This window comes from Microcaecilia unicolor, chromosome 5 (genome assembly GCF_901765095.1).
Source record: "Microcaecilia unicolor chromosome 5, aMicUni1.1, whole genome shotgun sequence".
In the NCBI taxonomy this organism is placed as follows: domain Eukaryota; kingdom Metazoa; phylum Chordata; class Amphibia; order Gymnophiona; family Siphonopidae; genus Microcaecilia; species Microcaecilia unicolor.
Genome location: NC_044035.1, coordinates 266,548,493 through 266,565,403, shown reverse-complemented (window position 1 = coordinate 266,565,403; position 16,911 = coordinate 266,548,493). Strand labels below are relative to the sequence as shown.

Genomic DNA, 16,911 nt, shown 5'->3' with positions numbered 1-16,911 from the left:
GTGCAAATAATTGAACAGACTAAAGGAATTTAATGCTAGTATGATTACAGATAAAATTTCAGTCCACAGACAAATAGAACAGTTGGAAAATGCAAGAAGTTTGAATCTCTGTTTTTTGAACTTCCCAAGGGTTTTTGGTCAAGCATATAGAGAAACTTATAAAGAACTATTTGACCAAGATATTGAATATTCCAATGAATGCTATACCACCTTGTAATAAAATTTTCTACCTGCATGGAACTCCCTACAGTATAGAAAGTGATGAAGGAGAGATTAGCTTATAACTGGATAGTCTTAATTTGACTGCAATATTGGAGGAATCTCAAGAGGACATTGTTGATCGAACCACTCTCCTAGGTTTTTTTTTCTTTTTTTTTTCTCAAAATGTGGATATGATAATGACAATGTATTTTCGTGACTCACAAACTTTATTGAAGGGTCAGAGTATTTGGATATTTCCTGATGTGACCAAAGATACTCAGCACTGTAGAAAAAAACTATAAGGGAGGCAACTAAGGTACGCTGGTCCCATACAACACTTACAAAAAAAAAAAAAGAAACAAGACCGCAAGCCAAAGCTGAGAGGAGAGCTGTGAAGAGAATGGTTAAGCGTATCCTCACTGCTTTCTATAAAGACAATTGGTCCCATGTAGCAGTGGGGGAGGTGAGCATGCATGTGTTGCATGGTCTTCCAAAAGGCTTCTAGAAAAGTTGCTCAGAAGTTCTCCACACCAGGCTCCATTAGATGCCATCACCCATATGTAGTAATATAGTGTCTTGCTTGACCTCAGAGAATATAATCCACTACCACTACAGAACCCTACCAAAAAGGGGTCCTAAACGGAGGGCATACCACCAAAACCTGCATATTTAAGGTTGGTAATTCCCCCTTAGGAAAAATGTGGACTACCGAAGCATCCTCCCCAAGAGGAACATCCTCACTCTTAGACAAAACCTCTCCTTCTAGTCCTTCTAACTGGTCCTCTACAGACATATCCTAAACTTTTCCCCTCAAAGTATTAACCCAAAGTTCTCCAAAGTCTGATACAAATCCATTTTGCAGGGTCCACCATAAAACAGGACTTATGAAAAGCAAAACAGATGATAGAGAAAAATAAAAGACATTAACTTTCTGACACAAGCTGTGGAGGATAATTAAAAAAAGAAGACATCTGACCTGCTCAGTGGAGACAACAAGACTGATCTGGTCCTGCATAACTTTAACAGACAGGAAAATGCTCACATGCACAGTGAACTGCTTCCAAAAGCTTTTAGAATAGTTACTGGGAAGCATTTGCACGTGGGCTCTGTTGGATAACGCCACCCGCAAGTGAGATAACCACCATCCTGCTTATCCTCAGAGAAATAAAGGAAAAAAACCCTTCAAAAACGTAATGGGGAAGAAGTACTGTATGACAAATGACAGGGCATGAGAACAAATATTTACAAGAAACAAAGATTTAGTTAAGAAACATTATTTTGAATGAGCTCCAGTAACATCAGCTCCATGGAAAGATGAAGTCTAAAGTGGTGCCATTCATGATAGAACAACTCTAAAGCTTCAAGTTTATTCTAAGTCCTGGAGAAACTTCCTGCACGGGCTCCATTAGTGACAATGCTCATGCTACAAGGACTTGCTATCCTGCTTATCCTCGGAGAAATAATCCTTTACTACAAATTTTAATTAAACAACATACATACAAATCTATCACATCAAGTAGTACATTCAATACAGTTCTAAGAAATGAAACAGTCAGTCAAGTCCAACACCAAAACAATGAAACTATAACTCTACTGAAGTTCAAACAGCACCTCAACCCCTCCCCTAAACCATCCCTTTTTATATGCATAATGCCTGGCTATTTAGTGAGTTAAATATCCCAAAATTATCAGTATAATTTTTGGTGATCTCTGGAGAAGTGCATTATGCTTTATCACCTACTGGGTGAATACTTGGCCAACAAATAGGCCTTGCCTTGGACTAGCGGAGACCCAAGAAATTCCATATTTTTATTTTATTTGCTGCATTTGTATCCCCACATTTTCCCACCTATTTGCAGGCTCAATGTGGCTTACATTATGTCGCAAAGGCAAACACCGTTAACAATACAGAATATTGTTGCAAATAAGATACAAAGAATAACAGGTAAGTTAGAAGTAAATGAATGAATAAATAAATAAATAATATACGGTACCAAGTACCAGGCTGGGATGGGTATTTCATAAACACAATTATGAGCCCTAGGTAAGCTAGCAACTAGATAATGAGTTGTAGAAAGCTCTCAATCCCTGTATGAGAGAGGTCTAACAGTCACCTAGTCAAGACACAGATATATGCCTTAGTCTTCATAAATTTGTCACAACTAACAGTAAGACTTTGATGAAGATGGTATATCAACTTTGTAAGAATGTTGGTGTTCTGAAGATTTTACATTCAGGAAAGCGTCTGATGAACCATCAGTGTGATACTATAAAGCATGCATGATCTTTGAGAAGATAAAATAAATTCACAATATCACCCTATAGAAATTGCATGAGGCTTACAGCAGCACAAAAAGTAGTAACTAAAAAGGCAGCAATTTGAAAATGTAATATCAATAATAATTACCTTTGTCCAAACTACAGAAACATTTCTACTGGAAGATGCAGTACAAGACACAGGTAGAATTTCTCCAATTTGTTTAGTAACTTCACCACTTGGTGTCAATGACAAATCCAAATCTGAGAAAGAATGTTATTCAAGAATTTCAGAATATTTTAATTTGGCATTAAAATACTATGCAATGTTGCACGACATAGCCTTGTTTTTAAAAGCATTTCTAATATTCTACAATGATGATTAACAGTCTCCTAAGAAGGAAACAAAATTGTTTTACCTTATAACAGAAGTTCTCCCTAGATAGAAAGAAAAATTGGTCACACAAGTGGGTGACGACCTCACATGACAGTACTGAGATACAGCATCTCTCTCAAATTCATATACTATGTGTCCCTGAATGACTCTGTTAGTTAGAAAGCAAAGCTTCAATTCAAGGGGACACAGGAGGGATTGTGTGATTGATTTATCCTGCTGCCTATAAAGGATCCCCATTATAGGTAACCAATTTTACTTTTTCTATGTACAAACAGGATGAAATCAGCCACACAAGCTGTTGTTTCCCACTGCTAAAGGTTACAAAAGCACACATGAAAATTTAAAAAAAAAATTGTGCTTGGCTTTTTTGATAGACATACTGCTTATATGGAAGCATCAGTCAATGGTTGGTAAACTGATATGGAAAGAAATGATGTGAAAATTGAAGCAATTATTTATTTTATTTATTTATTTATTGCATTTGTACCCCACATTATTCCACCTTTTTGCAGGCTCAATGTGGCTTACAGAGTGTTGTTATGATGCAGTCATTACATGATCTTAGATACTTAAGCTGAAAGTAAATGAATAAGATGCAAGGTCATTACTTGATTTTAAATACATAAGCTGAAATTAGATGAATTAGATGCAAGGTGCTAGAAAGGTGTTGTGAGAGGTGTTTTTGATGCACCTGAGTGATTTAAGGAATGATTTATTAAGGATGTCTTTTGTAGGCTTTGTTGAAGAGGTGTGTCTTCAAAGATTTGCGAAAGCTGGTTAGATTGTCCATATTTTTCAGGGCCATGGGTAGTGCGTTCCAGATCTCTGTGCTTTTAAATGCAAAAGTAGTGGCGTACGACTGTTTGTATTTAATTCCTTTGCAGCTGGGGAAGTTTAGATTGAGGAATTTGCGGGCCGATCTTTTGACATTTCTAGGTGGTAAGTCCACTAGGTTTAACATATAAAGTGGGGCGTCTGCGTGGATGATTTTGTGGATGGTTGTGCAGATCTTGAACTCGATTCGTTCCTTGAGTGGTAGCCAATGTAGTTTCTCTCTTAGAGGTTTCACCCTCTCGTATTTAGTTTTTCCAAAGATGAGTCTGGCTGCTGTGTTCTGGGCTGTCTGGAGTTTTTTAATGGTCTGTTCTTTACAGCCTGCGTACAAAGTGTTACAGTAGTCCAGATGACTTATTACTAATGACTGTACTAGGGTCCGGAAGATGTTTCTTGGGAAAAAAGGTTTTATTCTCTTGAGTTTCCACATTGAGTAGAACATTTTTTTCGTTGTGTTCTTCACATGGGTATCGAGTATGAGGTATCGATCAATAGTGACTCCAAGAATTTTCAGGTTTTCTGAAATAGGGAGTGTACAATATGGTGTGGTTATGGTAGGGTAGTTGATTGTGTTGAATTGGGAAGTGAGAACTAGACATTGAGTTTTTTCTGTGTTCAGTTTTAACCAGAATGAGTCCGCCCAAGAGTGCATGATTTGGAGGCTCTGGTTGATCTCGTTGGTTATTTCGTTTAAGTTACTTTTGAACGGCATGTGGATTGTGACATCATCCGTGTAAATGTAGGGATTGAAGTTCTGGTTGGCTAGAAGTTTGGCTAGTGGAATCATCATAAGATTGAAAATAGTAGGCGAGAGGGGGGATCCCTGAGGCACTCCACATTCCGGTGTCCAAGGTGGTGATCTGTCATTATTCGTTGTTGGTAAGATCTGGTGGTGAGGAATCCTTTGAACAATTTGAGAACTGGACCTCCGATTCCAAAGTATTCTAGCAGGTGTAGTAATATTCCATGATCTACCATGTCGAAAGCACTAGACATGTCGAATTGTAGTACAAGTATGTTCTTGCCGGTTGCAATTGTTTTTTTGAAAGAATTCATTGCAGACACTAGTACAGTTTCAGTACTATGATTTGATCTAAATCCTGATTGAGACTCATGTAGAATTGAGTGTGTGGTTAGGTATTCTGTGAATTGTTGCGTCACTATGCCTTCCATCAGTTTTGTTATGAGCGGGATCGAAGCAACAGGATGGTAATTGGTTAGGTCCATTGTACTTTTCTTGGCATCTTTTGGCAGTGGAGTGAGAAGGATATTTCCTTTGTCCGTGGGGAAGAGATCGTTTAGGAGTCTATAATTTACTTGGTTTGTGAGGTCTTTTGTGAATTGTTTGGGGGCGGCTTTTAGTAGGCTAGTAGGGCATATGTCAAGTTTGCATTGAGATTTGGCATATTTTCCGAGCCAGTGTGTGAGTTCGTTTACTGAAATCAAGTGAAAGTTGGGAAAAATGCCCTCTCTAAAACAGCCTGACCAAACCCACTGTCTTCTTGATGCATTGTCTAGATCAATGTTTCCCAACCCTCTCTTGGAGGCATGCTCTGCCATGATAATTTTTCAGGATAATAAATGAATATTCATAAGATAGATATGTATATCCTTAGTCCTCTAATCTATGTACCATGGGGGAGGGGGGGAATAGCATTGTTCTCATTTTAATCTACTGCTTCTTAGTGGTAAGGGGGTAATGCATTGCATTTGATATATTGTCCTTAACATATGAGGTAAAGCAACCCAATACAGATTCTTTCGAATTCAGCTCTGCAAGCCACCTTAGAAGTATATCATGATCCATAATATCAAATGCAGAGAAGTTCAGTTGGGTTAAGAAACCCTCCTCATTTCGTTCCAGAATTATTTACATTTCCTCGATAAGGGTGGCCAACATTGTTTCTGCACTTTGTGCTTTATGGAATTAAGAATTTGAAAAAATATTAGTAGGACAATCTCAGTTTAATATTATAGCAAAAATAAAAATAACAAAGGAGACAACTCCAAGGGGAGGTGGGAGGGATTGTGAGAATATAAAGCGTACTGTACCTTGGAGAACATCTGCTACAAGTAAGTACCTTAGCTTTCTCTGAGGATAAGCAGGTTTATCTATTCTCACAAGTAGGAAATCACTAGTATCCAGGCTCACCAAAAACAATAAACATTGGTCAATTGGGTCTCACAATGGCGAGGACATAACACAGATTAACCTGAAACTATATACAATCTGAATGAGAGTGCAGCCTGGAACAGAATAAAACAGGCCTAGGAGGGTAGAGTTGGATTCTAGACCCCAAACAGATTCTGCAACACTGTCTGCCCAAATCGACTGTCGCATCAGGTATCCTGCTCAAGGAACTAGTGTGATATGAATGTGTTGACTGAAGAACATGTTGCAGCTTTGCAAATTTCTTCAATGGAGGCATTGTGAACCGCTACATGACCTTTTAGGGCTAGCCCAGCCTGGGCATAAGTGAAGGAAATGCAATCTACCAGCCAATTAGAAATGGTGTATTTCCCAATTGCGATCCCCATCCTGCTGGAATCAAAAGAAACAAAAAGTTGGGCGGACTATCTTTGGGTCCTGGTCAGTTCCATGTAGTAGGCTAATGCTCTCTTGCAATCCAAGGTGTGCAAACTGCTTTTGCCAGGATGTACATGAAGTCGGGGAATGTTGGTAAGACAATCAACTAGTTCAGATGGAACTCCAACATCACCTTTGGCAGAAACTTAGGGAGAGTGTGGAGGCCTACTCTGTTGTGATGAAACTTACTGTAAGGTGCATCCACCACTAAGGCCTGACGCTTACTTATGTTTATCCCACACATTTTTGAATTCCGTTAATGTTTTCATCTCCACCACCTCCTGCGGGAGGGCATTCCAAGCATCCACCACTCTCTCTGTGAAAAAATACTTACTGACATTTTTCTTGAGTCTGCCCCCCTTCAATCTCATTTCATGTCCTCTAGTTCTACCGCCTTCCCATCTACGGAAAAGGTCCATTTGCGGATTAATACCTTTCAAATATCTGAACGTCTGAATCATATCACCCCTGTTTCTCCTTTCCTCCAGGGTATACATGTTCAGGTCAGCAAGTCTCTCCTCATACTTCTTGTAATGCAAATCCCATACCATTCTCGTAGCTTTTCTTTGCACCACTTCAATTCTTTTTACATCCCTAGCAAGATACGGCCTCCAAAACTGAACACAATACCCCAGGTGGGGCCTCACCAACGACTTATAAAGGGGCATCAACACTTCCTTTCTTCTGCAGGTCACACCTCTCTCTATACAGCCTAGCAACCTTCTAGCTACGGCCACCACCTTGTCACACTGTTTCGTCGCCTTCAGATCCTCAGATACTATCATCCCAAGATCCTTCTCCCCGTTCGTACATATCAGACTCTCACCACCTAACACATAGGTCTCCCGTGGATTTCTACTCCCTAAGTGCATCACTTTGCATTTCTTCACATTGAATTTTAATTGCCAAACCTTAGACCATTCTTCTAGCTTCCGCAGATCCTTTTTTATGTTTTCCACTCCCTCCCTGGTGTCCACTCTGTTACAAATCTTAGTATCGTCCGCAAAAAGGCAAACTTTACTTTCTAACCCTTCGGCAATGTCACTCACAAATATATTGAACAGAATCATCCCCAGCACCGATCCCTGAGGCACTCCACTACTCACCTTTCCCTCATCCGAGCGAATTCCATTAACCACCACCCTCTGGCGTCTGTCTGTCAACCAGTTCCTAATCCAGTTCACCATGTCAGGTCCTATCTTCAGCCTGTCCAGTTTATTTAAGAGCCTCCTGTGGGGCACCGTGTCAAAAGCTTTGCTGAAATCAAAGTAGATTACGTCTATAGCATGTCCCTGATTTAATTCTCCTGTCACCCAGTTAAAGAATTCAATGAGATTCGTTTGGCACGATTTCCCTTTAGTAAAAACCATGTTGTCTCGGATCTTGCAACTTATTGGCTTCCAGGAAATTTACTATCCTTTCCTTCAGCATCGCTTCCATTACTTTTCCAATAACCGAAGTGAGGCTTACTGGCCTGTAGTTTCCAGCTTCTTCACTATCACCACTTTTGTGAAGAGGGACCACCTCTGCCCTTCTCCAATCCCACGGAACCTCTCCCGTCTCCAAGGATTTATTAAACAAATCTTTAAGAGGACCCGCCAGAAACTCTCTGAGCTCCCTCAATATCCTGGGGTGGATCCCGTCTGGTCCCATGGCTTTGTCCACCTTTAGATTTCCTAGTTGTTCATACACACTCTCTTCTGTTTACCATCTCACATCAGATGGCAAACCTCCTCCATTTGAAAGAATAGCACATCTTAGTGGAGTCTTTCCTGGAAGCCAGCAAGACCCAGGAGACACCCTCAGCAAGACCTGAGGAAGCAAATTCTAGGCTCTCAACATCCAACCTCCAAGATTCTTCGGAGGATAACTCCTGAAGAGGGACCCAGATCTGCCGCGGCCACTAAGGAGCAATCACAATCATGATTCTGCGGTCTTGCTCAAGTTTCAACAGTTTTCCCCACTAGAAGTATGGGAGGATACACATACAGAAGACCTGTCCCCCAAGTGAGGAGGAAGGCATCCAACGCTAGTCTGTCATGGGCCTGAAGCCTGGAACAGAACTGAGGACCTTGTGGTTGATCTGAATGGCAAAAAGATCCACCAAAGGGGGTGTCCCACACTTGGAAGATCTTGAAGGTTATGCCCATATGGAGAGATCACTCTTCTGGTTACATTATCTTGCTCAGTCTGTTGGTCAGGGTATTGTTTTTGCCCGCCAGATAAGTGGCTCGAAGGAACATGCCATGTTGGTGAGCCCAATGCCACATCCTGACATAGAGGGCATGATCTGGTGCCCCCCTGCTTGTTGGTGTAATACATTGCAACCTGATTGTCTATTTGAATGAATACATTTTGATGAGACAGCCAATCTCTGAAAGCCTATAGAGTGTTCTAGATCGCCCAGAGCTCCAGAAGATTGATTTGAAGATTCACTAACTGGGTGGAGCAAACACTTTGGGTATGAAGCCCATCTACATGAGCCCACCATCCCAGGAGAGATGCATCCATCGTCAGAATGGATTGAATGGTCCACCACTGAAGAGAGGGTACAACCTCTGATGACACTTGGATGACATCTTCCAGGCTCCCCATGGCTTGATACCACTGAGAAGCCAGGGTCCATTGAGCTGAGTTGATCTCATATGAAGACGTGTCATGGGTGTAACATACACTATGGAAGCCATGTGGCCCAACAATCTCAACATCTGCAGAGCTGTGACCTGCTGAGAGGCTCAAATCTTGGAAGCGAGTGCGACAAGAGTGTCCGCTCTTGTCTCCAGAAGGTAGGCTTGAACCTTCAGTGTATCAAGCAGGACTCCCATGAATTCCAATCACTGGACAGGGCAAATATGGGACTTGGGGTAGTTTAAAATGAAACCTAGCAGCTTGAGCACTTGAATAGTCATTTGAATGGACTCCTACCTGAAGAGGTGCTCTTCACCAGCCAATCGTAAAGATATGGGAAAACATGAACTCCCAGTCTGCACAGCGCTGCAACTACCATTAGACATTTGGTGAAGACCCTGGGAGCTGACGCGAGGTCAGAAGGCAATATGCGATGAGTTCCCAACCAAAATCGAAGATACTTCAGGTTGGCTGGAAATATTGGGATTTGAGTATATGCATCCTTTAAGTCTAGAGTGCATAGCCAATCATTTTTCTGAATCATTGGGAGAAGGGTGCCCAGGGAAACCATCCTAACTTTTCTCAGACTAGGAATTTGTTCAGGGTCCTTAGGTCTAGGATAGGATGCATCCCCTGTTTTCTTCTGCACAAGGGAAGTACCTAGAATAGAATCCCCAGCCTTCCTCCCCTGGTGGAACAGGCTTGACAAAAGGGGTGAGAGTTCCTCTGCAAGTTTCTGCCCGTCCTGAGAACTCAATAAATGAGCTCTTGGTGAGCAATTAGGAGGTTTTTGATACCAACTGAGTGCGTATCCGAGATGAACAATTTGAAGAACCCACTGGTCAGAGGTTATAAGGGGCCACCTTTTGTGGAAAAATGTCAGCCTCCCCCCCAACCAACGGACACTTTTACTGTGGCTATACTCTGCTGGAGCCAGTCAAAAGCTCATTCCTTGCTTTGACTAGGGAGCAGCAGGGGCCTTAGGTGCACACTGTTGATGTGAATGAGCATGCTGGGGCTGAGCCTGTGTAGGCTGGCGAGCGAAAGGGTTGTACCTATACCTCCAATAGTAATAGATACTACTCCTTGGTTTGCTAAAAGTTCTCCTATCTGATGAGGTAGATGCAGAAGACACTGGCCGGAGAGAGAAGAGATGGTATCAAAATGTTTTTTGGTCAGCAACCTCCTCAACCTTCTCTCCAAAAACCTTATCTCCTGGCATGGGGCATCCATCAACCTCTGCTGAACAGAAAGTTCCAAGTCAGAAACACACAGCCATGAGAGTCTGCGCATTGCTATACTCTGAGCAGAGATCCTGGATGCCAGATCAAAAGTGTCATGGGTGCGCCTGTCCAAGAACTTTCAACATGCCTTCTGCTGCTTGACCAACTTGTGAAATGACTCGGCCTGCTCTGGGGGGAGCGTCTCAGCCAGATCCAACAACTTGCGTACCGAGTTTCGCAAGTGGATGCTCATGAAGAGCTGGTATGATTGTATTCAGTAGATGAGCATTGAAGAATGGTACATCTTCCTGCTAAAAAAAATCCAGGTTTCTAGCTTCTCTACCTGGGGGCACTGATGCATAATCCCTGGGACTCCTGGCTCTTTTGAAAGGGGATTCCACCACCATGGAATTTGAGGCTTATCAAAACCAGGTGCACTGTGGGGTGTCGATCTTCTTGGGCATGACCAGGACTGACAGAGGGGACTCCCAGTCCCTAATAAGGACTTCCTGGAGTACTTCATGTAAAGGTACAGTCACAGCCTCCCCCAGAAGACGTGTAGTCCAGGACCTCAAGCATCTTGGCCCTGGGCTTGTCCACCACTTCCAAAGGAAAGGGAATAGCATCAGCCATTTCCTTAACAAAAGAAGGGAATTAAAGGCTCTCCGGAGGAGACTTTCTCCTTTCAGGTGGAGGAGAGGGTTCAGAGGGAATTCCAGAGAACTCATCAGAGGAAATGTACCTTGGATCCTCCTCTGAATCCTATGAGTGCTCCTCTTTGGTATCAAACAATACCTCCTGAAAGGAGTGTCATGAATAAACCTACTTTGATGTGGAAGAACCATGTCCTCAAGAATGATGTTGAGAAGTTGGTTCCCACCTCATCTCCTGGAAAGCTTCCTCCATCATGTCAAGGGAGTACCGGTTTGGGTGGCAGTCAACGCTGGAGCTGCATGCGACATTGGTTTCGGAGGCTGTACCGCAGGCTGAGGGTCAAATGGGGCCACAACGGTAGGCAGGGTAGGCGCAAGCACCCCAAATACTGAGGCAAACCTTTGCATTAGGCCATCCAGCAGCTCAGGGAGCAAGGCCTGGATGTGCTCATCGAGCTGGGAAAGGCTGGGGTGCTGGCTCAGGCACAGGTTGCAGAACCACTGAGGTCTATGTGGGAGCTGGGTCTTGGCTGCTGGAAGACCGACACATCGGTATCTGCTATATGGAGGAGGAGTGATCCTCTCTGCATCGACACTTCTCGGGTGCCGAATTCTTCCATCCCCGGAGTTCCTGGCACCATGCATTGAGGGCAATCAATGACGATGCTTCTTGGCCTTTTGACTGAAGCGTATCACCGAGGCTTCTTGGTATTGACGAGGACATCATCAAAGCCACACATCGCCTCGGGGTCGGGTCTGACGATGGACCATTCCCGGAGTCCTGCACAGCAAGAAGCCTCAAGGCAGATAGATACCTACTTGATGCTTCACTGTTTCCAGTGTCTAAAGGTCTAGCAGCAGCCATGCTTACCGATACTCCCAATGCTAATGTGACACTCGACATCGATGCCAATGCCTCTGACCTTGATACCAATGCTGACATAAAGGAACTGGACTTGGATCCAAAAATCTTCTCTTGTGAGCATCTTTGGAAATCTGGGTCTTCTTCATGTAAAGACAGAGAGCACAGTTAGTTGGACTATGGTCAGGCCCAAGACACTGTAGACACCAAGAATGGGTGTCCTTCCCAGAAATCGTCCGATTGTACCGGGTACAGCGCTTAACAGGGCCGGTCTTAAGGCGAGGCGACCGAGGCGGCCGCATAGGGCCTCGCGCTCAGGGGGGCCCCGCGCAGCGCGCCTCAGGTCGCCCCGCCCCGACCACTGCTCTCCCTCCCTCCGAACTTTGAAGTTGAACAACGCGCGACGGCGATGTGGTGGGGGCGGTCTGCCCCAGATGTCAGCGGGGAGGGGGGTGCTCCGAGTCCGCTCCTGGCGCTGCTCGTCCTGTCTTTAAAAACCCAATTTGAAGCGCTGGAGTAACAGGCAGCAGCGCCTCGCGTCTGCCCTTCTACTAAAAATCTCTTCGACAACGTCATTGGGCCTTCCCACATTGAGTCCCGCCCTCCTCTGAGGTAACTTCCAATTACCGCGAGGGCGGGCGGGACTCAATGTGGGAAGGCCCAATGACGTCGACGAAGAGATTTTTAGTAGCAGGGCAGACGCGAGGCGCTGCAGCCTGTTACTCCAGCGCTTCAAATTGTTTTTTTTTTTAAGGCAGTGAGGGTGGTGGGCCTGGGCGGCAGGAGAATGGAGCTGGTAGGTGGGGAGGGACTCAGATGGGAGAAGGGTGTGGGGCTCTCAGGTGGGGGGGAGGGGGTTCTCAAATGGGAAGGAGACTGAGGTGGGGAGGGGGTTCATGGATGGGAGAAGCAGATGGGGGTGGGGAGGGGTTCTTGGATGCTTGAAGGGGACGGGTTGGGAGGGGACTGGGGTTTTTGGATGGGAGAGACAGGGGAGGGGGTTCTCAGATGGGAGAAGGGGACGGGTGGGGAGGAGACTGGGGTTCTTGGATGGGAGAAGGGGACTGAGGTGGAGAGGGGGTTCTTGGATGCTTGAAGGGGACGGGTGGGGAGGGGACTGGGGTTCTTGGATGGGAGAGACTGGGGAGGGGGTTCTCGAATGGGAGAAGGGGACGGGTGGGGAGCGGACTGGGGTTCGAGGATGGGAGAAGGGGAGGGGGTTCTTGGATGCTTGAAGGGGACGGGTGGGGAGGGGACTGGGGTTTTTGGATGGGAGAGACAGGGGAGGGGGTTCTCAGATGGGAGAAGGGGACAGGTGGGGAGGAGACTGGGGTTCTTGGATGGGAGAAGGGGACTGAGGTGGAGAGGGGGTTCTTGGATGGTTGAAGGGGACGGGTGGGGAGGAGACTGGGGTTCTTGGATGGGAGAAGGGGACTGGGTCTGAGAAGGGGCAATATGGAAAAATGGGGGCCATGCCTGGGGTGGTGGGAAAATGGGGTATGCGTGGGTCAGGTGGGAGAATGGTTCTGAAAAGGGGGGCCCTAATACAAGGCATGTGGATGAAGGGGGCTGGAACTGGGGGCTGAAAAGGAGGTTAGGTGGGATAAGAGGCTGGAGACTGAAAAGGGGCAGGGGCTGAAACTGGGGACTGGGGGCTGAAAAGGGGACAGGGAGAAGTGGCTGGGGGGCTGAAGCTCGGGACTGGTGGGAGAAAAGGGCTGGGGCTGAAATGGGGGACTGGTGGGATAGTGGGGCTGGAACTGGGGGCTGAAAAAAAGGGGCGGAGAGAGGGGCAGATCCTGGATGGGGGAGCAAGAGGGAGGGCAAACCCTGGATGGATGGGGAGGGAGGGCAAATGGTGGATTGAAGGAGCAGAGAGAAAGGGCAGACAGTGGATGGAAGGGATAGAAAGGGCAGACAGTGAATGGATGGGGGAGAGAGAGAGAGGGCAGACAGGGGCAGATGGTGGATGGAAGGGGCAGAGATAGAGGGCAGATGTGGATGAAAGGAGCAGGAAGAGAGGGCAGACATTGGATGGAGGGGACAGCAGAGAGGGCAGACACTGGATGGCAGAGAGAGACCGAAGACAGATGCTGGATGGAAGGAAGACAGTGAAAAGAAGATGAGGAAAGCAGGAACCAGAGGCAACAAACTGTAAATAAAATATATATTTAAATTTTTTTGCTTTAGGATAAAGTAGTATTGTAGGTATGTTAATAAATGTTTATAATAGAACATGCAAACAAGGTAATCTTTTTATTGGACTAATTTTAATACATTTTGGCTAACTTTCGGAGAACAAAACCCCCTTCCTCAGGTCAGGATAGGATACTGTAACAGTACTATACTGTATTGACCTGAGGAAGGATGTTTTGGCCTCTGAAAGTTAAATATATTAGTTCAATAAAATGGTATTTTATTTTCTATATTTGTTTTATTTCTATTTGTTAATTTGTAAAGTGGTGATTGGTATTTGTTAGTTTTTTTTCAAATTTACATCTGCTGTCTTTATATTATGCACAGTACTAGGGGACATTTTCTGTTTCTGTGGTGTTGCATTGTATGCAGAGTCTGGCATCTTGGGGTTTCATTTTATTTTTTGTCTAAATAGAAAGTTTATGATTACTTATTCTATAGTGGATTAGGGGTGTATCTGTGTTTGTGAAAAAGACATGGCTTTCAGTTGGCACTGACTGCAGGATCGACAAGCCCTGGAGCTGGGGGCCTTGGAGCTCGGAGGGAGGGGTGGCGGGCCCTGGAGCTAGGGTGGGGGCGGAGTTAGGGTGGGGGCAGGGCTAGGGTGGGGCCCCATCAAATTGGTCTGCATAGGGCCCCGCACTTGCTAAGACCGGCCCTGGCGCTTAAAGCAACTGGAAACCTTCGTGGACATGGAAGGAAAAACTTCCTCTGCTACATTAAATGAAGCGATGGTGCCTGAAAAAGGATAAAGGCATGGCAAAACATGAAGGGAATATTCCCGGACAAAATCAAGGCCTAAAAGTGACCGAACGGCGATGAAAAAGAAAGGAAATTTAAAACAGGGCAAAATAAACTAAAAATCTGAGGGAAAGACAAAAAAAAGGGGTTCCACAAATAGGAACACAATTTTGGAGGAAAGAAAATTGCCAAAAGGCATGAAAAAGCTCTTTAGGACTGAGCATTGTGAGGAGATGGTAAAAAAAAAAAAAAGCCCTCTCCTCACTGCAGTAGAAAAAGAACTGAGGAAACCACGTTCTCAGGGTGGGAGAGAAGGTACATGCACGATGAAGCGTGACTAATGCTCCACAAAGCTCTCCAGTGGAGGAATGGCCTAGTGGTTAGGGTGGTGGACTCTGGTCCTGGGGAACTGGGGAACTGAGTTTGATTCCCACTTCAGGCACAGGCAGCTCCTTGTGACTCTGGGCAAGTCACTTAACCCTCCATTGCATCAGGTACAAATAAGTACCTGTATATGTAAGCCGCATTGAGCCTGCCATGAGTGGGAAAGCGCGGGGTACAAATGTAACAAAAAAAAATATTTGTTATAAGTCCCGGACTGGGCGACATGGGTTGGCATCACCCACTTGTGAGAACAGATAAGCCTGCTTGTCCTTGGAGAATATTATTTAAGCTGTGAAGGGAAATCTTACCTCACTAATCTACTATATTTCTTTGAATGCGTGAACAAACATCTGGATAAAGGTGAGCCAGTCCATATTGTGTATCTGGATTTTCAAAAGGCATTTGACAAAGTAACTCATGAAGGACTCCAGAGGAAATTGGAGAGTCATGGGATAGGAGGTAGTGTTCTATTGTGGATTAAAAACTGGTTAAAAGATAGAAAACAGAGAGTAGGTTTAAATTAAGGAGGTTTAATAGACAGGAGATGAAGTGACGTCAGAATGCTGAAACCAATTAGGTTAGTCTAAGTTTCCCCTTCCCAGCGCAACTGTCATCCCCATTCACTCAAAACAAAGCAAGCAAACCTATGAGCTGCTGCATCCACCTTGTCGTTCTTTATTGTTGGTAGCATTTTATTTAATATCACTTATATTTTCAAACATGCCAGCTTGTGCAGCATATGGATGTACACAGAGGAAGTATAATAACGGAATAACCTTTCATAGGTAGAGTAGTAATTTGTTATAAATCTTAATCAGTGGTCAGTTGGAGGGGCTGGTTACAGGGACACCCTAGCACGTGTTATATTCGTGCAGAGATTTTTTTTTCTCCTGGTAACAGGCCACTAAAACAGACATCATGTTATGAGAATCAGGTGCTCAACATTTAGAGTTTCTATCTATTTATTTATTTGACATTCATATCCCACATGTATTAGGTAGAAACCAGGGAACATTTGAAAGCTTTTTTTTTTTCCTGTGCCTAAATCAAAAGAGAAAGATGGTTTGTGGGAATTTGCTCTGTTTTGAAGAATGCAGTGATATATTATAAAAATGCACTTAATATTGTTTATTCTATTATTTACTACTGGTTGATATACAGCAGAAGTTAACCAAGTCAACTTCATTCTTTGTAATATAATTTTTAATAGCATTTTCTCAGTTATTACCCAAATACAAATAAAATTATAATGTTAATTATACGACCGTGCCTGCCTCTTATGGTAGTTAGGATAACCTGGCCCTGGAGTTACCCAAGGCAACACAGAAAGGCACAAAAGGGCTTCCAAGGTTGGAAAAACGCAAAACTTTCATGGAAGTAGACCCAACATAGGCAGTGTTTCGACGCTCAAAGTGCCTGCCTCAGGGGTCGACAGTGAAGTCTTGAGTACCAATGAGTGTGCAAACCACGTTATGGTAAGCTTTCAAATAAATTAAAAAGCTGTCCAATAAGTAAAAAAAACAAAAACTTTTGACCTCCACCTTTTAAGGCACTGCCTATCCAATTGAACAAGCTTTAGACTTGTTACAGAAGGACCACCAATTAAAAAACGACAATGTGGATGAAGCAGCTCATAGATTTGCTTGCTTTGTTTTGAGTGAATGGGGATGACGACTGCGCTGGGAAGGGAAAACTTAGACTGTCCTAATTGGCTTCCTTGCTTACAGTGGACTAGATAGGTTCACATCCACTCCTGTTTATTAAACCTCCTTGTTAAATGGTCAGTATTCTCAATGAAGAAGGTCGAGGGTAGGTAGTGGGTTTCTGCAGGGGTCTGTGCTGGGACTGCTGCTTTTCAACATATTTATAAGTGCTCTAGAGATGGGAGTAACTAGTGAGGTAATTAAATTTGCTGACAACACAAAGTTATTCAAAGTTGTTAAATCACA

At 44.2% G+C, this 16,911-nt stretch overlaps 1 protein-coding gene across 4 annotated transcripts in view; it reads right to left on the bottom strand.

Moving 5' to 3' along the window:
- Nucleotides 1-16,911, bottom strand: part of ALCAM (activated leukocyte cell adhesion molecule) — a 289,118-nt gene that overhangs the window by 112,166 nt on the left and 160,041 nt on the right. For all 4 annotated transcript variants that reach the window (XM_030204168.1, XM_030204165.1, XM_030204166.1 and 1 more), the window contains exon 9: nt 2,609-2,721. In XM_030204168.1, coding sequence (XP_030060028.1) covers nt 2,609-2,721 — 113 coding nt within the window. The remainder of the gene's footprint in view (nt 1-2,608; nt 2,722-16,911) is intronic.